The following is a 27,667-nucleotide window of genomic DNA, read 5'->3' as shown; positions in this document are numbered from 1 at the left end:
AAATATAATAAACTGAGATATGCACAAAATTGGACTGCATACCAAAGTGAAATCTTCATGAACAGACCATGATCATCTCTGCAACTTCTTAAGCAAACACAAAAAACAAAACGAAAGCAAACTCGTTCCAATGGCTCACCACCAACTCATCGACTCGCTCACCTCGCACATCTCCCTCTACCACTCCCAATCCCCAAACCCCAACCCTAACCCTAATCCTAACCCTCGATCCTCCATTCTCAAATGGTTCTCTTCTCTTTCAATTCACCAACGCCAGGCCTATCTAACCGTCGTCGACGGGAATTTCGTCCAGATCCTCCTCCAGATGCTGGCCAAGCTCCGATCTCACGGCCACGGCTCCTTCATTCTCCTCCCCGACCTCCCCTCGCCCAATAACCTCCCCACCCTCTGCTTCAAAAAGTCCCGCGGCCTTATTGCGCGCGTGGCTGAATCCGAAACAGCAGGGCGGGCGGTGTTCGAGTCCGCCCGGTTGTTCGAGTCGCGTGAGGGCGAGGAGGCCGCCAATTCACTGCCGCCCTCGGCGAGGCGGCTAGACGCGCTGACCTTTGCCGAGGGGTTTGTTGGGAATGTGGACCAGTTTGTGGAGGCAATGGACCGGATCTCCGGTGGTGGGTTCCTCCGGGGGGATGAGGCCGAGCTTGGAGAGGATTGGGTCGAGCTGCATTGGCTCAAAGCTAAGGGGTATTATGGTATTGAAGCGTTTATTGCGAATAGGGTGGAGGTTTCGATGAGATTGGCTTGGTTGAATTGCTGTGGAGGGAGGAAGAGAGGTGTGAAGTTGAAGGAGAAGATGAGTGCTGCGGGTGTTGGTGTGAATGTATTTTGGAGGAAGAAGGGGTGCGTTGATTGGTGGGCGAACTTGGATGCTGGCACCAGGAGAAAGGTCTTCACCACCTTCTTTATGAAAGCTGCAAAACCCTTGGTACTTCCATGTGAACTTATTGAACTTTTAGTATGATGTGTGAATTGCACAGTGGAGCTTTTAGTGCGATGTATGAATTACATAGTTAGTGACAACTGGTTAACTTATTTCCATTTTTACATTTTTGTTAGCTAATGTGTTGCCAGTTTAAAAGTCAAGTATAAAAAACAAGAACTTATAAGTTTCCATTTCCATTTATACATTCATTAGTTGAGAATGAAAAGACGAGAGAAGTTAGGGTATGCAACTTTTTTTTAAGTTATATCAGTTAGTTTTGTTTCTTTCTAAATCTTTTCTTTTTTTCATGTTTATGTTTAGTAAAAATTAAGCTTCTTAATTTTTTTACAGTTTTCTCCATATTTGTTTGACAGAACTTTTTTTTTAAGAAGTTAACTCGAATAAACTGGACTAGATACAACCTAAGTTGTAAAATTTGTGGAGAGTTAATAAAAATTGATAATGGAAAACATATATTTGTGGGGAGGCTAAGCAAAGATTAAGGATTCGAGAGTTGAATGCTTTTATATGAGAGGGTGGCAGTTAGTGTTCCTAATGCATGTATTGTAGTTTATGGAGAAAAATGTGTTTATTGTTTCTTTGATAAACGCACTGTGATGGTTCAACATGAATTCATTTTGTTGTGGCATATATGAGTACTGGTAATGTCGTGTTTACACTCACAACTGCGGGTTTAATTGGATAAACTATAACTTTATATCTGTGCAAATTTGACTACCTAAAATAGTTTGGAGCAGTGGTTTGAGGAGGGCAAGTTTTTCTTGTTCCATATTACGTTACAAATAAAATCTGAAAAATGTGACTAGTTATTCAAAGTAATATGCAATCATTCTTTCTTTAACTATATTATATTAGAAAATAATTATGATTCTACTAGATTCTTCATTCCTCAAAAGGAAACCTTTGCATTGTCAAAGAAAAGCCTAATATTAAAAACTGATATATTTTGTAGTGAACTTTGGTATGTGCACCTGTGGTTTTGGGATCAAAATGCAGTTTCCTTTTGCTTTTCGTTATAAGCCTTATTGATTTGTGAATATCGAAGGAACTGGTGGCGTTTACTGGTCATGATGATGTTAATTATTATTACATTCTTTTATAGTCATTTTTGGCTACGTAAGACTAATTAGTCTTTCATTTGTGGGTGGAGAGAATTGCTGACTTTTTAGGGGGGAAGGGGGCTGAAGGAAAAGAAGAGGCTCTCATAAAAATCACCTCTACCTTTATTTTTGAAATTGGACTTATTTCATATTTTAGCAGGAGATGTTTATTGTGCCACGTTGAATTTGTTGTAATGAACTAGAATAATTAAAGATATACTTTGTGTATTGATGGATGGTATCATGGATAGATTCAAAATGATATATTAATTTCTCAAGGAATACTTAGATTTGTCTTTTAAAGTTTTAGATAGCACTTGATAATTAGGAATTTGTGTTTTATCGAAAATTATATTGACTGTAATAGAAATATAGGAATGGGATTGATATGTGTAATATAAAGAGAAGAATACAATGATGTAGAAGACCAAGAAACTCCCACTTTTCTCTCTTTCTATTTTTTTAAATGATTGCGGATATTCTGAGATTTTTAAATGAATCTTTAAATAGTGTAAAAGTTGTTAAAACCAGACTAACCCGGGGCAGGATTTGTTGGGTAGACTAGGTCGACTTAATGTTCACACTGATACCCAGTTTGACTGTCAGGGTCAATTGATAACCTGGTTGGCCCAATCCAAAATTTTTAGTTTTTAATTTTTTTAAATATATAATATTTGTCTTTTTAATTTGTTTATGGAGTTGTGGTATGGGTTTTTGTATATGGATTTGTGTTGTTTTTAAGAATTTTATTTTGGATATTATTTCTTTTACTATGATAATGTTTTGAAATTTGAACTATGGAATAACATTGTCTCGAACATTATTTATCTTTTCAAATATTAGTACTTTATTATGTAAAAGTTTTAACCGTAGTTAGATTGTAATTTATGTTAGACATGTATAATATCTTTTTATTTTTTAATGTTGACCAGGTCAATCAGTAACTCAATGGTTCGGCTATTGACCCATTGACCCAATACGTTGACTAGGTCAATAACCGCACCAGTTTTCACAACATTGTGTAACAAGTTGGATAAAACTTAGTTGAACTAAATGTTAATGTTGCTAACTACTTTCATATTGTCAACGCATTAGATCTCCTTTGCAATATGTAATCTTGGATGTGGTGGATACTTTTCTACTTTCTGTCGACTTCTGAGTCCAATACTAGGGCTTATAATAAGTTATAGTATATTCTTACATGTTATGGTCTATGCTAATATATTTTTGTAGCCTTCTCTAAGTTCGAGGCTGACTTATTTTTCACAAGTTTTCAGACTCGTGATGTTTTGGAAGTGTCAAGTAGTGCCTCTGATGATGAGATTTGCCTATACAGTGCGGGAGTGGATAAATTAATGCAACACAATCGACCTATGTCAGCTCAACGGATCATCTCATCTCTTCCTGTTGATATGGAATTTGGAACAGTTATTTCACCAGTTTCTTTATGTAAAAAACCAGCTGCTTTAGCCAGAGCCTTCAATTCTTTATTAGTACTTCATGATGTTAATATGATGGTAGCATCAAATCTTAATAGTGAATATGACATAGGAAAGCTTTTCTTTAGTTCTTTGGGTTCTGTCTGTACGATATCTGATTGTATATTAAGAAAAATGCGAGGAGTTTTTATGGTTATTTCACTTGACTGCACAAAACTTGAACTATTAGGAGAGGCACTTGAAAAGTCTTCATCAGATAAACCTAAAGAAAAGCTTAGTGTTTCGAACCGGAAAAAGAAGGGACGAAATCGCAATACTAAACGGCAAAATCCTGTCTCAAAGACATGCACAGATGGTATTTCACATGAAAATCCACTCAAGGTACTAATATTTATTTAAAGAGGTGGCTCAAATAGTTTTATCAAATTAATGCTACCATTTGCAATTCTGTTTTGTTCCATTTGATATTTCAGGACACTGATTGTAAAGGGGATAATAAAAAGAAGACTGATTTAGTGGGATCCAGAGAACTTCCTGCTGTCTGTATGGGGAAGGAGATTTCCATGGAGTGCTCATCATCAACTGTAAAAATGGTTGCAAATCTTTTTTCTTTAATCTAATTTATATTTTTTCTTGTAGATATAAATAATTTTTAACAAGCCACTTATCATCAGGATCATACTCAAGGATTGGATGTTGGCACAGTAAAAGTACGGACCACTTCAAGAAGAAGTAGAAAAGAGAAAAATAAAAGTAAAAACATCGTCATTGATAGTGCAGGTGGAAATTCTCATAAATCAATTATGCATGCTGCCTCTACCACTGTTGTTTCTGAAGGTGAGGTGGCAATATGTGATAGATTTTTGAATAGTTCTACCATTCAGAATGTCAAAAATGACAATTCAATTGGTAATGACATCCTTACTTCAAATTCAAGCCATTGTAGTAATCTTAGTGGGCTTACTAAGGAGAACAGTTCTACTGGAAAAGTTGAAGGAGAGACAGAAGATCTTGCTGAATCTGGGAATAGTTTAGGGCCTCAATGTTGTTTATTATCAGATGAAAGGAAAACTTTATGTTCTGGATTAGATACTTTTACATGTGATTTAGATTGTAATGCTGTTGTAACTCCTCCTGTACCTGCATTGAAACAAGGTAGCTTCTTCAGCAAGGAAGATACCTGTCATTTGAACTCATTGCGTGTTGCCAAAACCGATATAAAGTCTACTGCTCCTGACAAACCAATTAGAGAGGTTAATGTAAAAGAATTTGGGCGGTTGAATGAGCATGATAGATGTCTATTTGAGAGTAGAAATTCAGCTTTCTCAAAGTGCAGTCCATATGAGTGGCCTGGGGTACCTTCTATTTATTTTCCATCTTTTAATTCACACCTCCCTCCTGCCACGGATAGATTACATCTTGATGTTGGGCGGCATTGGCACAATCACTTCTGCCATCCATTTGTTCCCACATTACAGCAGGCAAGAAATCCTTCTATTGAAGGTGGATGCAACCCAATCCTCTCTCGTCCTATTCCTATGAGTTTTGACTGGCCCCCAGTCTTCCGAGGATGCAGGTCCCCATCACCAAACTATAATTATGACTCTGGTCTTATATCTAGGAAGCAATGCACCTTTTCAAAAGGATTGGCTGTTCACAGTATGCAGGTTGATGCAACTGCTCCTGATGATGAAAGAAAATATTCTGGGGATGCATGGGATTTACCTGACCTAACAAACACAATGGAGCTAGCAGATGAATTTGACAATCACTGTTTATCTGAGGAAGAATATGAGGTTCATGCTGTTTCTGGTATAGATTATAATCAATATTTTGGTGGAGGCATAATGTACTGGAACCCTTCTGATTACCCAGGAAAGGGTTTCTCCAGGCCTCCCTCACTTAGCTCTGATGACAGTTTATGGGCTTTGCGTGAAGCTGACATGAATAGGACTGTGGATGATATGGTTGCTTGCACATCTTCATACAGTACGAATGGTTTAACATCACCCACAGCTGCTGCATTTTGTTCTCCTTTTGATCCTGTAGGGACTGGGACCCAGACTGTTGGTTACATGATGTCAGGTAATGAAGTACCTGGAAAGATATTGCATTCTTCTTCAGTTACTGATCCAGCAGTGGATGAAGATACTTCTGGTTCTTTGGGTAGTGGTTTACCTGGAGAAGTTGAAGGAAAGGCAGGTGATTCACATCCATATCCCATTCTAAGGCCAATAATTATTCCTAACTTGTCAAGGGAAAGGTTTGATCATAAAAGTCCCTGTGTTCCTCCCACCAGGCGGGAGCAGCCTCGCATAAAGCGGCCTCCATCACCTGTTGTGCTTTGTGTACCACGTGCACCACGTCCACCCCCTCCTTCTCCTGTGAGTGACTCCAGGAAACACAGGGGTTTTCCAACGGTTAGATCTGGTAGTTCCAGCCCAAGGCACTGGGGGATGAGAGGCTGGTATCATGATGGAAATAATTTGGAGGAAACATGTTTAAGAATGGATGGTGCTGAAGTTGTGTGGCCTTGGAGAAGTAATAATCTTGCAGTACGACCTTTGATTCAGCCTTTACCTGCTGCCTTGCTGCAGGACCGCCTGATTGCATTATCACAGATAGCACGTGACCAGGAACATGTAAGAAAGATCCTTACACAAGTCTTACTTAGTGTGTATATGTTAGTGTTGACTATAGGTTTTCAATTATGCAGCCGGATGTCACCTTTCCCTTGCAACCTCCTGAGTTACAAAGCTGTTCTGCACAGGGTGTATCTTTATCTGTGATGCATGGTATTCTCCATGATGAGATTGACTCTTTCTGTAAACAGGTACTGGGCTTATATGTTGATAATGTTACTAAACGTACTTTCTCAATTCTCAGTACACTCTTCTGCAAGCTAGTGGATAACATTCTGTCCATTATAGGCTTTTTCCTCCTGCATTGTCCATATTTTGAATTTCGCATAGCTTGTTTTAGTATCTTTATCCTTGTTTTTTTTATCAGTTTTTTATTTGCAGTCCAGTCCTTTGTTAAAATCTTGGCAAATAGAATTGCTATTGAATCTGTAGAAACTTTGTATTTCTTGATATCATCACCAGAAGACAAAGGAAGCTAATCACGTTGCTTATAAAATTTACAATGGAATCCAGGTTGCTGCAGAAAATATGGCCAGGAGGCCATACATTAATTGGGCTGTCAAGAGAGTGACCCGATTTCTGCAGGTTCTATGGCCTAGATCACGGACAAACGTATTTGGTTCCAATGCAACTGGTATGTCCCTTCCGACAAGTGATGTTGACCTTGTCGTTTGTCTACCTCCAGTGAGAAACCTGGTAAATTTTATACCTTTTTACATAATTGTTTACTTGGCATCTCATTATTCAGACAGATTATCATTCTCTGTTTTAACATTTCCAATAAAAAAATCCAGGAACCTATTAAAGAAGCTGGAATACTGGAAGGTCGTAATGGGATTAAAGAAACATGTCTTCAGGTATATTGGCAATAAATGACGCCCTTTTTGCTGCCTACACTTGACTCTACATCAATTTGATGTCAATGTTGTTAAATGGAAGTATCGTGCCAGAATGGCATGGGGGTATTTGCTAGCTGCTATATTCAATTTGTGAAGGGAGGCTTGCTATTGCTAGGCTCAAGTGGCTTGTTTATATGGCATAATTTTGGCCCTCAGCATATTCTGCTACCTGGCATTGATTACTCAGTCTGTTGTGTGTTCACATCTACATTAATAGGATTAGTATAAAATTGAGTCGTAACACTTGCCATGAATATATGAAGTGCAGTTTAATGTAAAATAATCTGCTCTTGCCTGTTCATTTGTCTTGTTTTTTTCTCTTTCAAATTTTACAAACTGGTTTATTTTATTTGGAAAAAATAGAAATCACATGAGATGATTGAAAATAAAGATATTGGTATGATAGTAGTTGGTGGTTAGCACCTTTATGCTCCGGAATTCAGACATTAGAATGTGTTGCTTTTCCTCTCAATCTTCATGCACTGTGTGTCACAGATCTTGTGAATTGATCTTTCTGATTCGGTTTGGATGATATTTATTTGATCACATTTTAAAATAATTTCTTACTGTGTTGTTTATTATTCTTGGCTCACATTGACTTTTGGTTTCCATAGTTTCATCAATTTATAACTTTAATCCCATTATTTAATTGCACTTTTAGTGCTCCAGTTTGTAAAAAATTAAGTAATTCTGGTCCATTTCTTATAGATGATCCAATATTTAGCAAAAAATGTTAACGTGCCTGTCAGTGATAATGATAGTTACTTTTTCTCGTAAAATATTAATGCAATGCTTAATAAGCTTTACATCTGTTATCATCGAAAACATAACATTTTGTCAGCAATCAGATGATATATTAATGTTGGACCATAATTGCTTAATTTTTGCAAACTGGAAGACCAAATGTACTATTTAATCTTATAAGTACCAAAATTACACATTGATTAAACTATTGTGATAAAAAGTGGATTTAAACCTTTATTGTTTCATCTTTCTTTATGATGAAACAATATAGAGATTTCTGCTTTCTAGTGTATATGTATATTTTAGCAATAGTAATACTGAGAGTCAAAGATGTTCAGTATTACAGACAATTGATGCTATTAAATTTATGTGCCAGCATGCAGCTAGGTATCTTGCCAATCAGGACTGGGTGAAAAATGATTCTCTGAAGACAGTGGAAAATACAGCTGTAATACCCGTCTTCTTTCTTAAGCTTTTAATTGTTAGTGTACTCTTTTTATTTCTGGCCTGGTAATATTCTGTATCTTTTTTCTATCAGATTCCTATTATTATGCTTGTGGTGGAAGTACCTCAGGATGTTATTACCTCCTCGGCTCCTATTATACAGTCATTAAATGAAAACCCACATCGTACTCCAGGTGAACATGGTAGCGATAATAATTCTGATACCATCCAGTTAGAAGATTTGGCTTCGCCAAAAGGCTCCCAAATGAAAATTGATGCTTTGAAATCGAAATCAGTTCGTCTGGACATCAGCTTTAAGACCCCTTCTCATACTGGACTCCAGACTACAGAAATGGTGATTCCCTAATGTCCATATGACTTTTAATTACATAAACTAATCTTGTTTCAGTGGTTATATTTGCATTTTTTCCTATTCTAGTTCAAAATCTTGAATTTTTTTATTTATTTGGTCAATAATTGCTTTATTTTATTTTATTTCCTAAACCTCAATTAGGAAGTGTGAATACTTTCTTTGAAGTTAATTGACTCAAACATACTAGTTTGTTACACTTGGTTTTTTATTAAATTTTATTTTTTCATAAATTTATATATTAATCCCAAGAGGATACTTAGGGTAGGTGTTTAGGATTGCTCTGATACATAAGTAGAATGCAGAATTGGATTCCTACGAGTGAAGTGGTCCACTTATTTTAACCTTTTTAATGAGGAGAAATGTAACAAGTAGTGCAAAGAAGGTTGTTAGCATATTTATACAGGGTCTTATTGTATATCTTATGTTTCCTCCTATACTTCCTCTCTAGAATTTTTTTTTTCCAAATAATTCAGCTTGATATGACGCAATAAATTGGATGAAGAGCACCAGATCTGAATAAGTCCAATAGTATGAATTGTTGATATCCACTGGTCTATCAACAAAATCAACTTTTTTAGTGAATGAGTCGTGGTTCTATATTCAGCTTTGATAATATACTTGAGTTCAAATGTATCTTGTGGTTCTTTTATTTTGCCTCTTGTAGGTTAAGGAGTTGACAGAGCAATTTCCTGCTGCTACACCTCTTGCTCTGGTACTAAAACAATTTCTGGCTGATAGGAGCCTTGATCAATCCTACTCCGGTGGCTTAAGTTCGTACTGTTTGGTATGCATGATTACTTACTTCCTTACGGCCAATTTTCATTTCTCAATGAATTATCCGAGTCCCTTTTGTACTGTTGTAGCAAAAATTGGTGTAGCTTTTTATATAACCAATGAAGATTCTTGATTTTATTACATTCTCAGATCTATCAGCTACTGACATGATAAGTGTTTCATATAATCTTGTTCTCAGTAGTCTAGTGATGATGTGGTGGAAAAAAGTGAAAAAAAAAAGGTTTTTTACACGGTTTCTATAGGAATTGTTCTTTTGGATTCATTTTCTTTTTGAAATCGTGGTGGATGTTGCGTAGGAAACAGTTTAACATATCTAATCGCCTTCATCTTAGACATGATTTGTTTTGGCAATTAAGTTTCTTGAAAAATTGTAGTCTAGATCCGCTAAAACCATATTTGTTTTAATTTTGCATGCAGGTCTTACTAATTATACGATTTCTTCAGCATGAGCATCATCTAGGCCGTCCAATCAACCAAGTAAACTCTAATCATTCTTGTTATTCAAGTCTGTATTTGTGGATAGACTTGGAGGACTAATAATATTTTTCTATCATCATCTGAACTATTCTGAAACTAGTGTAGAATAGAATGCCACAATTTAAATGGATTGAAAAATCATATTTTACTCTTTATTTTTCTTTTAATCAATGAGTATTTAGTATAAAAGAATCAAACTGGGCTATGGAGGGCTGCCATTCTTACTTCCTCAGCTCTTTTTTATTTCAGATATTTTACTGCTACTAAATAATCGTACATTTTTTGGCAGAATTATGGAAGCCTTCTGATGGATTTTCTCTACTTTTTTGGGTGAGAGAATTAGACAAATATATATTTATAGTTGCTACTAGAGAGGACTTATATAATTGTACTTTTGTTAGAATTCAATTCAATGTATTTTTCTTTTAGGAATGTGTTTGATCCTCGCCAAATGCGGATATCAGTTCAGGGAAGTGGACTTTATATAAAGAGAGAAAGAGGTTGTAGGTAATGTATAGAAACCAAACTTTCTATCTACAGTGTGATTATCATTCCTTTTCCTATTGCCAAATGAAAATTACCTTCTTTGCAGCATTGATCCAATTCACATAGATGATCCCCTTTTCCCAACTAATAATGTGGGGAGGAATTGCTTCCGAATTCATCAATGCATTAAGGTATTGATTACGAATAACTTTTTCATATTTCAGTTGTCATACCTGGCCTTGCTATGTCAGGACGAAAAGAGAAAGAAACCTATGACTGATATTATGCACAAGCTGTTGAACTAAATCTTTCATGTATTTTTTGGCAATAAAGCAGTTCATTGTGGCTTTATTAACCAATAAAGCTGTCTACAAATTTTTCTGCAATGATGTGGCTGAAAGGCCCAAGGATGACAAATGTACTTTGAATAACCACGTAGAATGTGTCAGTTTGTTATTTTCTTAGTCAAAATGTTTAAATGGTTCTTGAAAATTGTGTTTAATGGACAAATTTGGTTAAGGTTTGTGTCAAGCAAGCTTTGTAAATTTACTATACAAAATTAGCTTGTAAGATGATAATTGTTTAAGCTTTATGATCTCAATGTAAGTCATGTCTCTAGTTGATGTAAGCCCGAACACACCCTAAAAATTGTCTGTGGCCAGCCAAGGGTACAGCATAATCGACAGTAAAAGATTAAGTTGCAGTGTACCCACAAGGTGTGATAGAAATGGCAAGTAGCTTGGACCCATATAAGCATATGATAACCACAATTAAGGGGGCTTGTATTTGTTGGACTCTAGTGGTTACATTTATGATATTTTTCTAAGTGTTTTAACTTGATGAAGTTCGTAAAAATCATTGCATATTATTGGCAATTCATGTTTTCATCCATGAAGTTGATCCGATCACCTAATATTGAACTAATGTAAGATTCTGGAGATTATTTATGTTTGTGTTGATTGCGTTGGTTTTATTTAAGTTAGGGCTTTGATGAATTTGGCTTTTCTGGTAGTATTTCTCAAAAGTTATAATATTTGTGCAGGCATTTTCAGAAGCTTACTCTGTTCTTGAAAATGAACTCAAATTCCTAAGTAGTGATGGTGAGTCAAGTTCAAGGCCACCTTACAGACTGCTTCCAAAAATCATTCCAAGTCTTGATAAAGAACATGAAGACTGAAATGTTGTTTTGTCTAAAGGTATAGTTCAAATCACCAATAATCGGTGGCTATTACTAAAGTATTTCTAATTTGATTTTGCTTCATCTTAATCCAGATTTTGTGTACCTTCACTACAGTAGGGGAAGTGTTCTCTTTATTCCCCTCAGCCAAAAATTTTGCCACTTGAATTTGGGAGAGGGAAATGAATGCTTTTTCAGTTAAGGAAAATTATTCATACACAACCAGTATTTCACTCATGTTTTATTTTATACTGGTAAATAGTGTTAAACATGTAATATTTGCTTTGAAAGCTAGTAATTTATACCCCATCGTTACTAGTGTGATAACCTGGCAATACTAGATTAACCAAGTTTTGTACATTCTTAACTATTGTCAAGTGTGAAATTTTGGGAGTGTGTTGAGCCCTTTTTGGTTAACAATGTTGACCATGGACTTAGCTTCTCTGTAGTGCTGTCTCACAAAATAAGTATGCCTCCCACTTGCTGGCAGGGTGAATGAAAGGGCCCAGCCCCTTGTCTGACACTTTAGTTAGCAGTGGAAATTAGTCTAGCCCTTGTTTGACAGGCTACTGAGTAGCTTAATCACCAAAGCATACTAAGCCAATCAATGATATCATGTTATCTAACAGATGTTGATTGAATTTATTTTATTTAAATACTGTCGCAGCAATAACCTGCTTCATCTGCATCCATGTTCCTTGAATTATCCTTTGTTTTGCTAACCTTTCTTCACCGAATCCTAGCAAAAGAGACGATGTTAGATGTGTCAATGAAAAATATGGTCAGTCTCTGAAAGTTAAGTTCAAAAGTGTTTAAATGGATATTATTCTTAATAAATTTTAAGTACAAAGAACACATCTCAATATACAATAAATAATTACTAAAGTCAAATACTATAAGAATCGTCTGATTGGTTGAATGTGATTCTAGCATGACAATAGGTTAGTAAGAAGCTGATTCAAGTTGTTCATGAAAAATATATTTGACCTTCTCAGTTTCTAGATGAAATGCTAATGATTTATTTTAATGTTTTCCCTTCCAGTTTGTTATGTATAAACATTCCTTGTAGAATGTTATATTTAGATTGTGTGCATGTAAGTTCTCATAAATTAGAGTTGTTCTATGAATTGCTGTATTTAGTATGATTCTCACCTGAGTGTTTTACTTCCAAGTTATTTTTAGTTATGTATTTACCTATTAAATATGAATGTTTATAGTAAAATTTCTCTGTTAAGCAGGTTCCTGGCTGGTGCAGAATGCTTGCTGAAAAATGCTGTCATTCTCTGCTTACGCAGAGTACGCATGGAAGATGATCAGATAGCTGGCATGACAAATGGAAAATCTTGAACTTGAACAATGTAACATCTTTGTCATTCCTTGACTTGACATCCAAGCCCCGGTTATGCCAACTTCCAAGAGATGGATTAAGGACTTTATCCTAGATATTATGGTACTGATTGAGGGTGGTTGATGGTCTGGTCTGCTTGATCATCTCGGTTGGTTTAAGGTCATAATGCTCAACCACTGACTGATTCAGCTGACTTCTCTCAGACATATTGTAAGATTGTATGCACATTTTTTTAATCGGAAGTAGTTTCTGCATCATTTACTTTTAAATATTTTTTCTTTTAATATTTAATATTTTCTTATAGTTGATTTGAGAAGGCAAAGATGGTAATTTGTTGCCCAAGAGACATCTTTGAGTTGTCTTTGTCGCCTGAAGAACTGTGAAGTCAGGCAAGTTTTTTCTGCCCCTGAATCTACCTGAACGCATTTATATTTTTGGTATCCTTTGATTGTTATTTTACCTTGTTATTGCTGATATAAGCATTTATACTCCAATCTGCTTCCAACATTTGATTTCTTTAGTATTTGTATACTTTCTTGGGAGTTATTTCGGAAGCCAAAGGGTCTTCACGTTAGTTTTTCTGTTTGATATTTGATGTATTTTTTTCTTTTTTCTAAATATGGTAACATCAAAATAGTTTTTGGATATATTAGAAAACCCTCGTATCAAAATATTTAATAATCCATGAGATTAGGATATTCATTCTCTTGCAGCTGGTCGGAATAAAGATCTTATTATTGTCTTACTCTTGATTTATAAAAATGGTATCATCTTTATTTTATTTATTTTTGCTGCTTAGTATTCAAGATATACCAAGTCTTGGTGCAGTGGTAATGTTTCTTTTTTGCATGGTGATTATGGATCCACGTTGCGGAAACAGCCTATCATCTAATGGAGCAGAGAATTTGTACCTTTGAACCTGTTAGATCCTCAAATGGGTTGCGAGATCGGAAAGAAAGACGGGCTCAACAATTTCGCGTGGGTCAAAAGTTCCAAGGTTTACACCTGGAGAAAGACCAAGAGGAAAAGTGTTATTTACTGATTAGTGGACTGTGATGAATGTATGAGAAAAGTTAGGGGCGTGATGAGATGGAATCTTAGTGTCTCATTCTGTTAGATAAATCCGCAAATCTGCTCGTTGCTGGGGAAAAAGAAATCATTCTAGTTCACTGGTAATGTAATTTTCTGTTGTATAGTACATTACCCTACTTTTCGGATTGTCTACAAGGAGGAACATTGTTCATCTTGTTTTGCTTTGTTTTTCACTTCTAGCTTTCTATCGTTACAGGTTGTTTCTGCTGGATAAGCAGGATCGAGCATGGAAGCAACGGTGGAACAAGTTAGACGTACTTGATGGTTTCAGAAAATGTTGAGTAATAAACTGTGCTAGCTGCATCAAGTAATTGTTGTCTTGTTTGGTACGGATTTGAAATGGAGGAATAATTCATATTTTTCAAAGCTCCCAGAAGTTGGCAAAAGTAAGCAAATATTTCTTTAAAAATGAATTACCATTTGGTATAGTCCTCTACGCCAATTACCCATTGTCCTTTGTTTCTCGTTGTGCCGATTAAATTGAGTTCAAGAAAGGTTTGAGGTTTAGACAGTAGAACCCAGAATAACTATAACTTGAGTTCTACACAAGGGATCTTTTAGGGTTGAAGAAAGGAATAGTGATTTGAGTCTTGCATACTAACTTTACTATTTCCTTTCATTTCATCACATGGCACCTACCCTGGTCTTTAATCTAGAGTGTTGATGATAGCTCTGTTGCCCCAATATTTCATTTCATAATCTGGAGTGTCCTATTCATACAGACAGTGCAAAAGTTTCAGTAGAAAAAGCACATCAAGCTGGAGTGAGTTAGTATCAAAGACACAATTTTATATCGAAATGACCCTAACTGCATGAAACGAATATTCATTACATTTCTAATTTCTTGGAGATAGCATGCATATCTCTTCATAAGGAAGTCTCCTTATGAATGGTTTTAATTTTAAATTACCCAACTCAGTTAGGGTTTTCTAGAACTAAAGAACTTCAAAATGATGCTGTGATAATACGATTCAATTAGTTCATTACAGGGTATATCGTCATCAATTTCCCTTCATGAAGTATATGAGAAAAGGAAAATGCTATGACCATTTTGTTGTAGAAAAAGAATATTTATGTATTTTTTCTTGAAATTAATATGAAGTTTCCTTGATTAAAAATAATATTTAATTTGTAAAATTTTTTATTGTTTTTTGGGTAGTTAAAAATAAAGAAAAGCAAGCTTGAAGAATGAAGTTTAATTTGTTTATTGCAGTGGTGAGAAGAAAAATGTAATGAATGATAAATAAAAGGTTAAAATACCTTTTTGATCCCAATTTTCGTCAAGTTTTTTCAAACAAGTCCTAATTTTGGTTTTGTGTTCAAATAGGTTCCAATTTTCGTCAATTTTGTTCAATTGGGACCTTTTTTGCTAATACCGTTTAAATCATTAATGGCCATGAACAGTGACTGCCACGTGTCACTTCGTGGTTTCTTTGAAATTTTTTGAATTTTTAAAAAAAAAATTTAAATTTTTTTTAAATTTTTTTTTAAAATGTCCACGTGTCAACCCAGTAGCATGCCACGTGTCAAAGTCAATGTTCTAAATTCAGTGTGGTCCCTATATTTGTTATTTTTGTTCAATTAGGTCTCAATTTTTGTTAACATTAACCAATTTGGTCCCTCTCCAAATTAAAACCAAATTTAATTTTTATATTAAAATTCATATTTTTTATTAAATATCTTTATTTAATATATTAAAATTCACATCATTATAACTTTGATATAAAAATTAAATTTGGTCACATCTTCTATAGGGACCAAATTGGTTAATCTTAACAAAAATTAGGACCTAATTGAACAAAAATAACAAATATAGGGACCAAATTGAATATAGAATATTACCTTTGACATGTGGCACACTACTAGATTGACACGTGGACATTTAAAAAATAATTCAAAAAAAATAAAATAAAAAATTCAAAAAAACACAAAGTGACACGTGGCACACTCCTGGGTTGACACGTGTACATTTAAAAAAAATTAAAAACATTTTTTTTAAAAAAATAAAAAATAAAAATAAAAATAAAAAAAATTCAAAAAAACCATGAAATGACATGTGGCAGTCACTGCTCATGGTCGTTAATGATTTAAACGGTGTTAACAAAAAAGGACCCAATTGAACATAATTGACGAAAATTGGGACCTATTTGAACACAAACAAAATTAGGACTTATTTGAAAAAACTTGACAAAAATTGGGACCAAAAAGGTATTTTAACGATCGATATAGATTACTCAAATTTTGTCCTTTTATCTTTTTTATATTACACTATTTTGATAGTGGAACCTAGGAATAATTCTGATAATTATTGTAAGAAATGTAGTAAAAACATTTAATTTGTAAAAAAAAAATACCTACTTTTACTTTTATTAGATATTCCTAAATTTTCTTAAAGTAAAGTGATAGTCGCGCCTTATTTTATTATGTAAATAGTGATTTGGTACACTAAATATTGACATTTTATTTCTACTTTAATAAAAGATAAATAATGTTAATACAAAAACTTTAATTTTTTTAGTATAGGTTGAACTTCATTAATGATTGAAGTTGTTACATAAGTAGAATAAATCTACTAAATAAAGTATCACATAATTATCATATAAAAGAGCATATGACATGAGACATACATGTCTCATTCCATAACAACACATACATCTGAATCCCATTCAAGCATACATAACAAGCATGGTCACATATTGTGAGCATTGAAAGGTAATTAAAACAAGGTTTAATTATGCTTTTGTTCCCCATTTTGGAGTCAAAATCTCAAAATGGTACCCAAATTTTTAAAAGTCTCAAATTGGTTCCTTTTTTGTTAAAACGTCTCAAGTTTGCCTTTTCTGTTATACCAAGGTTGACGCCGTTAGAGGGAGTACAACATGTCAGTTCCTCGATTTTTTGAATTGTTTTATTATTTTTTTTTTGAATTTTTATTATTTTTTTGAATTTTTTTGAATTTTTTAAAAAAAATCAAAAAATTGTCACATGTCAAGCTGTCGTCGTGCCACATGGCAGTGACAGAGTGATGTGGCAGTGACACGTGTCAGTATTATGCCAGATGTCATTTCCTTAGTCCCAATTTGGTCCCTTTATTTTAATTTGTCTCAATTTAGTCCCAATTTTTGTAAAAATTAGCAATTTTGTCCCTCTCCAAATTGAAACAAAAATTAATTTTATATAAATTTTATAGAAATATTTTTATTAAATTTGATATTTTTATTATATATTTTTAACATAGCTAAGTTTATTTAAAATAGTGTTTCACATTTAACTTTACTTAAAATTGTTTTCAAATTTTAAATTTATATGTTTTATTGTTACATGAACTAGTTAATTTATGAATTTTTTTCTATTAACATTATTTTCTATTAACAACTTTAAAACAATTTTAAATAAATTCAATGTAAAATATTAATTAAATGAACTTAATTTGGTTAAAAATATTTACTTGAAATATCAATTTTGATGGAAATATTTTGTACATTTATATAGAAATTAAATTTGATTTCAATCTGGAGAGGGACAAAATTACTAATTTTTACAAAAATTGAGACTAAATTGAGACAAATTAAAATAAATGGACCAAATTGAGACTAAGGAAATGACACCTGGCATAATATTGACATGTGTCACTGTCATTGCCATATCACTCTGTTAGTGCCACATGGCACGACGACAGCTTGACACGTGACAATTTTTTTTAAAAAAAAAAAATTCAAAAAAAAAAATTCACAAAATCGAGGAACTAACACGTCGCACTCCCTCTAATGGCGTCAACCTTGACTTAACAGAAAGGGCAAACGTGAGACGTTTTAACAAAAAAGGGGACCAATTTGAGACTTTTAAAAATTTTGGTACCATTTTGAGATTTTGACTCCAAAATAAGGACCAAAGGCATAATTAAACCTTAAAACAAACATGGAACAACATCAGCCAGCACAAAACCTTATGTCCGAGATTTCGCCTAAGCTAAAGGTTCTTGTTCAGGCAAAAGGGTCCTTTCGCTCAAGCGAGCCCTTTTCGCCTAGACGAGAGCTCGACAGTGGTTACTACAAGGCTCCAGCGAGTCCTCGCTCTGACGAAAGTGTCTCGCCTAAGCGAGATCACTTCTCACTCAAAAGACATTTAGTCGCCTAAGCGACAACTCAAGCTGGAACCAGGGGTGAGTCCATGCTACTCTCGCTATCCGCTTGGGCGAGATTAGCAAGTTTCGCACCTGTTAGCACCTGCAACACCTTGTTCAACTAGACACACACACACACACACACACCATACAGTTTCATGCAACCAACAACCTCATTCAAGCACCAAAGTCATAAAATAGACCAGAAAATAGGCAGAATATCCTAAAAACGTAAATCCTAGCTTCCCTTATCTTAATAAAACTTAGCCAAATGAAACAGGACTCCAAGGAAGAGCATCACAGCTGAACAAATTAAGGAGCTGAAAATATTGACACCAGAATCAAAATAAGGTTACTAAGACGAACCCTAGGCAAGATCACAACAAAACAGCTAGAAAAAGAAGGTTGAGAGATATGAGTTCAAGCAGTTCTGTACAAGGAAGATTCACTAGCTCATGGAGGCAAAAATTGGTGCCCTAGTAGAGCTCTTGCAATACTACAAGGGAGGGGTTGAAAGTGTTTTCAAAAATGAGAAAAGTAAGAGCATTAGGGCTGAAAGGGGGTCTTGGGAATCCCAAAATGGACTGACTCTGAGTCCTCAAAAGTTCAGGTCAAACCCCTTCTTAGGCAAAAATAAATAAAAAAGGAGTCTCACATAAGTAATTGCGTAAGTAAAATTTAGGATTTAGTAATTTACACTTAAGTTTAAAGTTTAATATATAATCAATGTTGAAGAAATATATTATTTTTATAAATTTAAGATCTCTAAAATTAATTATATGTCACTTGTATTTTTTTTATTAATTTTATTTCTAATGAGTATACATTTATGTCCTTAATTAATCATTAACTTTTAATTTTTTAATTAGTTTTTTGTGTTTAAAATGTTTTCAATAAATTTGAGACATAAAAATATATTAAAAATGATTTTTTAATTTAAGTTCATGAATGAACTAAGTTAAAAAAATCAAGCCAAATAAAAAGAAACATGAAAAAAAAATGAAAGAATGATTTTGCTGAAAAGCCAATTTGACAGGACACTAAAATAGGAAGAGGCAACAAAATTAGACTTATACTTTTTTTCTCCCTCTTTGCCCAAAAAAAACTAATTACAGATTATAAGATAATTTGAAAAAATTATATTTACAAATATTTTATTTGATATTTTTAAATAATTATGTTATTTAATTATATCAGAAACGTATCTTTAATTATATGCATACCTGAATCCAACAATACTGACTAAAACCTTGACAGATATCGTCATAAGCTTAATAAAGTTTCAAAAACCAAATCTCATTTTCTAGTCTACCATCCATTATCTTTTAACTCTTTAGAACAGGTTGGGTAATCGAAATTTGCTCGGCGTAACATGAAGATCTATACACACGTGAATAACCGATGACTGATCCATAAAAAATGTCTTTTCAGCAGCCCAACAGCAAAATCTCTGACCGATATAAATCTCTTTTCAGTCCAACTGGAATATCGTTTCACCCAGAGTTGTGCACATTGCAGTGACTACATGGACTTTTGGGATATCCTAAAATTGCATTGACAGGCAAAATTCATACAATTCATATCCCAACAATGTATGTAAATATCTTTAAACCCCCGAAAATGAAAAAATTGAAGTGCGGGAGAGAATTGTTGAGTATTCTTTAGTCCTACCAAGCAATGGGAGCTACATATTCCGAAAATTTACAGAACCCTGTCGTTTAGTTTACAGCTGAACCATCTTGAGGAAATTTTACAGCTGTTGTTTACTTTCAGAACCCTCTCCACTTTGAGGGCTGACACTTGCACCTGCCTTAGTTTTTTTTACCTCAGTGGGACAGGCAACAGTTTTTGTTTCGTCTGAAAGATTTTCTATATCAACATGGTTTTTACTTTCTGATACTTGAGCTTTGGTATCTGATACTTGTGTCCGCATCAACTGGGGTTCACAACTTGGTCCAGTCATAAATGGGGGAGGCAATATCTCAGCAGCTACCACAAGCCCAGGTTTTGTTTCACGGGAAGGATTTTCCATCTCAACACGAGCTTTGATTTCTGATACTTGTGACTGCAACAACTGGGCTTCATAACTTGGTCCAGCCATAGATGTGGGTGCTGCCAGTATCTCAGCATCCACTGCCAGCTCAGTTTTTGTTTTGCCGGAAGAATCTTCAATCTCAACATGTGCCTGGATTTCTGGTGCCTGTGTCTGCAATAACTGGGGTTCAGAACTTGGTCCAGCCATAGTTGTGGATGCTGGTATCTTAGCACATGCTTTGATGTTTGATACTTGATTTTGCAACAACCGAGGTTTATAACTATGTCCATCCACAGATGTGTGTGTTGTAAATTGTTTAGATAGTACAGTCGTCAGGAGCTCAGCAAAAAGTACACTATTACCATCACCTCGTTGAACTTGATTATTAATTGCATCAGACACAGCCTGCTTGAGACAGGCTACCCTCCTCTTACGACAATACTTTACTTTACGGAAGTGAACAGACCCATTAATATGCGAGTAGTAATCATGTTTTGACAAATTGTGGACACGGCAAGCTTTACATGAAAAACCCCCTCCTTTAACTCTTTTTGCTTTTGACCTGGCATTGATGTCAGATCGGTTAAGTCTTCGAGGCCGCAAGAGCTTTCCAGACACAGCTCGCTTATCCTCCCTGCGCAAAATGTGCTTGTCTTTACTGGGCGAAATGTGCTTATCTTCTCTGCGCAAAATGTGGTCATCACGTCTGTGCCTTGGATTTGACAAATGGTTTCTCCCAGCCACATTACTCTTGTGAACAAATTGTGACTCAGATTTAACATCACACAAGTCATTTCTAACAGACACACTATTTGCGGGTTGCTTTGAACCATCATTAGTTCCCATGTATTTACCTCTTTTCTTCATGCTTTTCCCTTCAGGAGCTTCAGCTGGAACTTCAGAAATATTTTCTACATTACTGTGTAGCTGTATGCCCCTCGTGTTGTTATCATTCATAAACCCAGAGGCAATATCTTGTGTGGAGCATCTGTTTTTTTTAGACTTCAGAACTTTCTTAGGATGATCTTCTAAATTTAATTGAGAGACACGAACCTGGGCACTCTGTTTTCCATGTATCATTCGTACTAATTCTTCACATACCCTCTTATTCTTCAGATGTTTCTCATCATTCTTGTCTTGCTCCAACATTCGTGGCCTATGGTAGTCAACCTTACACTTTTCACTTAATGTCTTATCTGGTGGTTGCAATGGTGCTGGTGACACTAGAGCTGGTTTAGGTAGTGGTGTCTTCTCAGAGAATGATGACGAAGTTTGTACCACTGAAGTAGCCTTGGAAATATCAGGTGGACTTGATGCATTAGAAATGACAGGTGCAGAAGATGGTATGTGTCTATCACCGTGCACTCTACCTCCGTATTCAGATGACCGGGTCTGTAAATAGTAATTCACAAATGACTTCAAACATATATAAAAAAGGGTGCAATACTGAGCAATGAAGGGGAAGATCTGAGGAAATTTATAAATATAGTTAACTCTATCTCACAATTTTTGTTTTAAATGCACATTGTTGCGGGCAACTATAAATACGACTACTGTTAATCCCTTCCGATACCAAATTAACAATCATTTGACATTTCAATAACCATTTCGGTAACCTCATGAGACAACAAAGCTAACCCCATTAGAAATTTCCAACAGAATCGAAAACACAGTCAACCACACATCACACATCAATAATCATATTGAAACAAAATTAATCATATCTTATCCTACACGACAGTTTCGACAAATGAGACAATTCAGATAATATGAAACCAGTCAAAAGCAGCAAAGCACGTTACACATCCATCCAGAAAACTAACTACGCACATTGAAATAAAAGTCCTAAATATAATAAACAAATCGAACCCTACATTAGCAATGATAACAAGTGATTGTGATGTGAAAGTATGGAGAGACCTGATAGGTGTGACGCACATGACGATCATCGCGAATGGGAAGTCTGGACTCAAATTCCTTGTCCTGAAGCCTAGCAGACTTTGTAGAGGGCGGCACAATATCTCCTTTTTCTTTTTCCTCTGTATCTTTTCTCATTGATGAAAAATGTTCGATGGCCTTTTGCCTCTTCGCCTCTCTCCTCAGGTAGGCATTTTGTCTCTTCCGCTGATTCCGCGTCCACAAACCCTCACTTTGGTGGGAGGGGTTAAGATCAGAAGCACTTTTGTCGCCAGTGATGGGTCGTTGTTCAGTTAGGGATTTGGCTTTGGGGGATGCATAGGAAACAGAATCAGCAACGGAGGGAGAAGACATGGCGGCGGAGACAGATTGAGAGTGAGAGAGAAGGAGAGAGAGATTGTGGTGGTTGGAAGAGGATGATTGAGGTTTTATGTGTTGACGGCGAAAACCTTTTTGATATCTTGCAATCTCAAAACCTAATTTTGGCTCCTTCTTCCTCCTTTTACCAACCGAGGATTGGATTTTAGGTGGGAGTGACAGAGTCTCCTAGAGTCCTCAAATCTGGTGCGTTTTTTAATTTACTTTCCTGAATGGGTAAAAATTTTAATTATTATAATTTAATGGTTACAAAAGAGTAAATTAAATTCATGTTTTTTAATTATTATAATATAATTTGACATTAATTTAATTAGTCCATTGTTGAGATTTTTTTCCGTTGGGCCTAGAGGGTGAGATCTCTGCCCTTTTCTAGGGGGGCTTCTCCCTGCACCTCCAAGACTTCTTCTGTACCCCCAAAAAAGACCCTTATACCCTTGTGGTGAAAATCGTTAGACTGCGTCACCAACCTCCTACACCCCCAAGCGTTTCGTTTCTTCTCCAGTACTTTCTTTTAAAATTTTGCCCTCATTCTCTTCTGTTCCGTGGTCCCTAAAATTTTTCATTTCATAAACTATATAATAACGCATTTCAAACTTTTACTAGAAAAGTCGTTAACTGGGAAAATCAAAATTTATGGGAAACGGATTACAGAATCCGTTTCATACACTGTGAAACGGATTGTGTAATCCGTTTCATAAAAAAATTTGCAAATTTTTTTATGAAACGGATTACACAATCCGTTTGACAGTGTATGAAACGGATTCTGTAATCCGTTTCGTAAAAAAATTTCAAAATTTTTTGAAATCCGTTTCAATCACTGACTCATCTAATAAAATACCCTATTATGTGACAAAAAATTGATGACAAATTGGAGAAAGAACAATCCGTTTCACAATCCTTTTTTTCACAATCATAAATTTTGCAATCCGTTTCACAATCCTTTTTTTTTTCTTCCTGCACCCCATAAAATTGGTAATTCTCAAATTAGTCTTTATTAAAAATATAATAAAAATCTTGCACGTTTTTTTTTTAATTACGAAAGTATTTTCAAAAAATATCTTTTGAAACTCAATCCAAAAATACAAAATCATATTTTCAAGTATTTTAAAATATATTTTTTAATTCAGAAATACTGTAACATATCTGATCCAAAAAAATATTTTTATATTCAAACAAGAGATATTTACTTAAAAAGATAAGTGTAACCAAAAACCAAAGATAAGTGAAACAATCTGAAACGGATTTCAAAAAAATTTACAAATTTTTTTATGAAACGGATTACAGAATCCATTTCATACACTGTGAAACGGATTGTGTAATCCGTTTCATAAAAAAATTTGCAAATTTTTTTATGAAACGGATTGTGTAATCCGTTTCATAAAAAAATTTGCAAATTTTTTTATGAAACGGATTACACAATCCGTTTCACAGTGTATGAAACGGATTGTGTAATCCGTTTCCCATAAATTTTGATTTTCCCAGTTAACGACTTTTCTAGTAAAAGTTTGAAACGCGTTATTATATAGTTTATGAAATGGAAAATTTTAGGGACCACGGAACAGAAGAGAATGAGGGCAAAATTTTAAAAGAAAGTACTGGAGAAGAAACGAAACGCTTGGGGGTGTAGGAGGTTGGTGACGCAGTCTAACGATTTTCACCACAAGGGTATAAGGGTCTTTTTTGGGGGTACAGAAGAAGTCTTGGAGGTGCAGGGAGAAGCCCCCCCTTTTCTACGGGTTCTTCCACCCCACGTTTTTTTTAGGGGCTTCTCCTGCACCCCAAAGCATTTCTCCTGTACCCCCAAAATTTTTTTTGTTTCCAATTTTACCCTTAAATGAAGAAAGAGAAAACACAGTAAAAAAAATTAACTGCACTCTTACACCCAGTCAACACGAATCTGCTTTTGTTGTAGGCCTCTGCACCCCCAAAAAATGCCAAAACAGATGACAGAATCCGCTTCAAGATTTTAAATATATTTTTTAATTTTTGTTTTGTTTATTTATTATGTTTTCATATATTTTAATATATATCTAAAAATAAAGTAATATATATATATATATATATATATATATATATATATATATATATATAATTTGATTTGTAAATAACTTTTTCAAAAATAAATGTAATTATAAAAATAAATAAAACTAAATGATAATTAAACTTTAAATTAGATAAAAGAACGAAATTCCAAATCCGTTTCTGTTTTTTTTTTTTTAATGAAACGGAACGTGGAATCCGTTTCGCACAGCTGAAACGGAATTCCAAATCCGTTTTTATTTTTTTTTTAACGAAACGGATTGTGGAATCTGTTTCGTGTTTATGTTTTTCGTGCTAAAACGGAATATGTATTCCGTTTGGTGTTTTTTTTGGTTTTTCTGAAACCCGTTTTAGCGTGTTTTAAACTAGTTGGAGAGGTGGAGCGTGTTTTAAAGTGGTTGGACAGGTGGAGAGAAGAGTATTAATGATTGAATTTGAATTGGTAAAGGAACACAGCCTAAGGGAAGAGTGGGGTGTGTGCATGATTGATGGGCCATGGGAGAGAGAGATTTGGGAGACGGAAGACACATTCCGTTTCATTTTTTTAATTTTTAGCAAAACAGATTGTGTAATCCGTGTCGGAGGAAGGTGAAATGGAATCCGTTTTGGTGGTTTTCTTGGTTTTTTAGAGTGTGAGATTCGTTTACGTAATTAATGTAATTAAGGAGTGAGTGTTGGAGTGTGAAATGAAAAAAAAAAAAGAATACTTAGAGTGATATAAAGGAGAAAGAAGACACTACCTGATAAGAGGGCTAGGTACACCAAAAACATCAAAAACAAATGTATTCTTGACTTACAGCATCCCCACAACCACCTACGAACATGAGTAATAAACATATATATATAGATATATATATATATATAGATATATATATATATATATATATATATATATATAGATATATATATATATATATATATAATTTTGTAATGGGTGCGAAAATCATAATTTATAGGAAACGGAATACAGAAACCGTTTCAAAATATTATGAAACGGATTCTGTATTCCGTTTCAGAAAAAAATTTGCAATTTTTTTTATGAAACGGAATACAGAATCCGTTTCATAACGTTTTGAAACGGATTCTGTATTCCGTTTCAAAAAAATTTGCAATTTTTTTTATGAAACGGAATACAGAATCCGTTTCAAAACGTTATGAAACGGATTCTGTATTCCGTTTCATAAAAAAAATTGCAAATTTTTTTGAAACGGAATACAGAATCCGTTTCAAAACAATTTTTTTTTATGAAACGGAATACAGAATCCGTTTCATAACGTTTTGAAACGGATTCTGTATTCCGTTTCATAAAAAAAATTGCAAATTTTTTTGAAACGGAATACAGAATCCGTTTCAAAACAATTTTTTTTATGAAACGGAATACAAAATCCGTTTCATAACGTTTTGAAACGGATTCTGTATTCCGTTTCATAAAAAAAATTGCAAATTTTTTTGAAACGGAATACAGAATCCGTTTCAAAACAATTTTTTTTATGAAACGGAATACAGAATCCGTTTCATAACGTTTTGAAACGGATTCTGTATTCCGTTTCCCATACAGCTCTCACGACCACGAACCAGACAAACCACAATGAAACTGAGCAAAAATTTTAATGAAAGCTGGATGATGGAGAAGAAACGGAGTAGAAGAATACTAAATAGTAACGTATAATAACGTTTTGGGGGGTGCAGGGACGTTGACGCAGTAAATGAAATTTACTGCGTCCGTACCCACTTTCACCCATTCTCACAGTATATTAAATAAGGGCATAAACGTAAATTTTGGGGGTACAGGAGATTTCTTGGAGGTGCAGGGAGAAGACGCCTTTTTTTTATCTGCATCCCCAAATTTTACTGTAATGCCCATAATAACCCTAAAGAATATATATATATATATATATATATATATATATATATATATATATATATATATATATATATATTATTATTATTATTAAATTAAGGATTAAATATACATTGGTTCTTTATTTTGGTTGTTTTTATTTAATTTGGTTTCTATTTTTGTTTTATGTTCAATTAGATCTTCATTTTCGTCAAATTTTGGTCAATTTGGTTTTTTTCATTAAGAGTGTTTACATAGTTAACCAGTTTGAATAATACATGTCACGTGTCAACTCCTGATTTTTTATATTTTTTTAATTTTTTTAATTTAAAAAAAAATTATCTACGTGTCAAGTCACAAGTGTGTCATGTGTCAATACTAGTGTCACATGTCAACTTGTGGTTGTATTATTTTTTTTTTGTTCATTTTAGTTCCTATATTCGTTATTTTTATTTAATTTAGTCCCAAATTTTATTAAAATGGAATCATTTAATTTTTAAAAGTGACACTATTATTAGTTATTTTTTAAATTCAATTATAAATTATAATATTTAATTATAAATTGAATATAATTCTTAGATTCAATTGTTAAATAAAATATAATTATTTAAATATTATTAAAAATTTTAAAAATATATATTAACATTTGTAAAATTGACATTTAAATCTAAAATATTTAATATTTTTATTCCATTTTAGATATTAAAATCTAAAATATTTTATATTTAAATGTTAATTTTACAAATATTAGTTTACTTTTCTAAAATATTTTGAATATTTAAAATATTTTTAAATATCAATTTTAAAAGTATTTTAGAATATAAATATTATAAAAAACATTTAATAATTATATTCTTATAATATTTTAAATAATTATATTCTATTTAGCAATTGAATATAAGAATTTTATGCAATTTATAATTAAGTTTAATAATTTATAATTGAATTTAAAAAGTAATAAATTGAAATGTCAATTTTAGAAAAAATATTAATATAATTTGTATAAAAGATATTATAAATTTGAAATGAACAAAATTGATTTATTTTAACAAAAATTGTAACTAAATTAAACAAAAATGACAAATATAGGGACTAAATTGAATAAAAAAAATAATACTATTACAAACTGACATGTGACACTAGCATTAATACGTGACACAATTGTGACTTGACACGTGGAAATTTTTTTTAAAATTAAAAAAGTTTAAAAAAAATAAAAAAAAAGGAGCTGACACATGACATGCTGTTGAAAAATATTAACTATTTAATCACAGTTAATTTGAGGAAAATGAAAATCTAATTGAACATAAAACAAAAATGGATATCAAATTGAATAAAAAAAAATAGATACCACATG

The 27,667-nt window shown here is 33.7% G+C and overlaps 2 protein-coding genes across 6 annotated transcripts; one reads left to right on the top strand and one right to left on the bottom strand.

The window, feature by feature from the left end:
• Window positions 1-34: 34 nt before the first annotated feature.
• On the top strand, window positions 35-14,419 carry MEE44 (Nucleotidyltransferase family protein). 5 transcript variants are annotated; one of them, XM_085667919.1, is made up of 19 exons: window positions 35-943; window positions 3,339-3,881; window positions 3,974-4,093; window positions 4,175-6,142; window positions 6,217-6,333; window positions 6,656-6,838; window positions 6,937-6,999; window positions 8,162-8,233; window positions 8,324-8,584; window positions 9,267-9,386; window positions 9,815-9,874; window positions 10,164-10,204; window positions 10,304-10,381; window positions 10,467-10,551; window positions 11,403-11,556; window positions 12,776-13,095; window positions 13,190-13,274; window positions 13,766-14,057; window positions 14,174-14,419. In XM_085667919.1, exons 1-15 carry the CDS (start codon window positions 131-133, stop codon window positions 11,535-11,537), a joined length of 4,659 nt encoding a protein of 1,552 aa, XP_085524045.1. In that variant the 5' UTR covers window positions 35-130; the 3' UTR covers window positions 11,538-11,556; window positions 12,776-13,095; window positions 13,190-13,274; window positions 13,766-14,057; window positions 14,174-14,419. The 5 variants fall into 5 exon arrangements, with proteins under 5 accessions (XP_085524045.1, XP_085524046.1, XP_085524047.1 ...); XM_085667920.1 differs by having other exon boundaries at window positions 13,685-14,057; XM_085667921.1 differs by having other exon boundaries at window positions 12,776-13,103.
• Window positions 14,420-19,491: 5,072 nt separating this feature from the next.
• LOC114167107 (uncharacterized) lies at window positions 19,492-22,581 on the bottom strand. The gene is made up of 2 exons (XM_028052065.2): window positions 22,056-22,581; window positions 19,492-21,527 (listed from the first exon to the last, which is right to left on the bottom strand). The coding sequence occupies exons 1-2, from the start codon at window positions 22,404-22,406 to the stop codon at window positions 19,851-19,853; spliced, it is 2,028 nt and encodes a 675-aa protein (XP_027907866.2). The 5' UTR covers window positions 22,407-22,581; the 3' UTR covers window positions 19,492-19,850.
• Window positions 22,582-27,667: the final 5,086 nt, after the last annotated feature.

Source organism: Vigna unguiculata, chromosome 10, assembly GCF_037176805.1.
Source record: "Vigna unguiculata cultivar grain cowpea cultivar isolate G323 ecotype 2 chromosome 10, ASM3717680v1, whole genome shotgun sequence".
In the NCBI taxonomy this organism is placed as follows: Eukaryota; Viridiplantae; Streptophyta; class Magnoliopsida; order Fabales; family Fabaceae; genus Vigna; species Vigna unguiculata.
The sequence above is the reverse complement of the archived record's forward strand: the minus strand, read 5'-3'. Positions and strand labels throughout refer to the sequence as shown.

Coding starts and splice junctions, on each gene's coding strand:
- MEE44 (XM_085667919.1), top strand. CDS start 131: ATGGCTCACCACCAACTCATCGACTCGCTCACCTCGCACATCTCCCTC. Junction 944..3,338: donor TGAAAGCTGCAAAACCCTTG/GTACTTCCATGT, acceptor ACAAGTTTTCAG/ACTCGTGATGTTTTGGAAGT. Junction 9,387..9,814: donor GCTTAAGTTCGTACTGTTTG/GTATGCATGATT, acceptor TTTTGCATGCAG/GTCTTACTAATTATACGATT.
- LOC114167107 (XM_028052065.2), bottom strand. CDS start 22,406: ATGTCTTCTCCCTCCGTTGCTGATTCTGTTTCCTATGCATCCCCCAAA. Junction 21,528..22,055: donor ATGTGCGTCACACCTATCAG/GTCTCTCCATAC, acceptor TACTATTTACAG/ACCCGGTCATCTGAATACGG.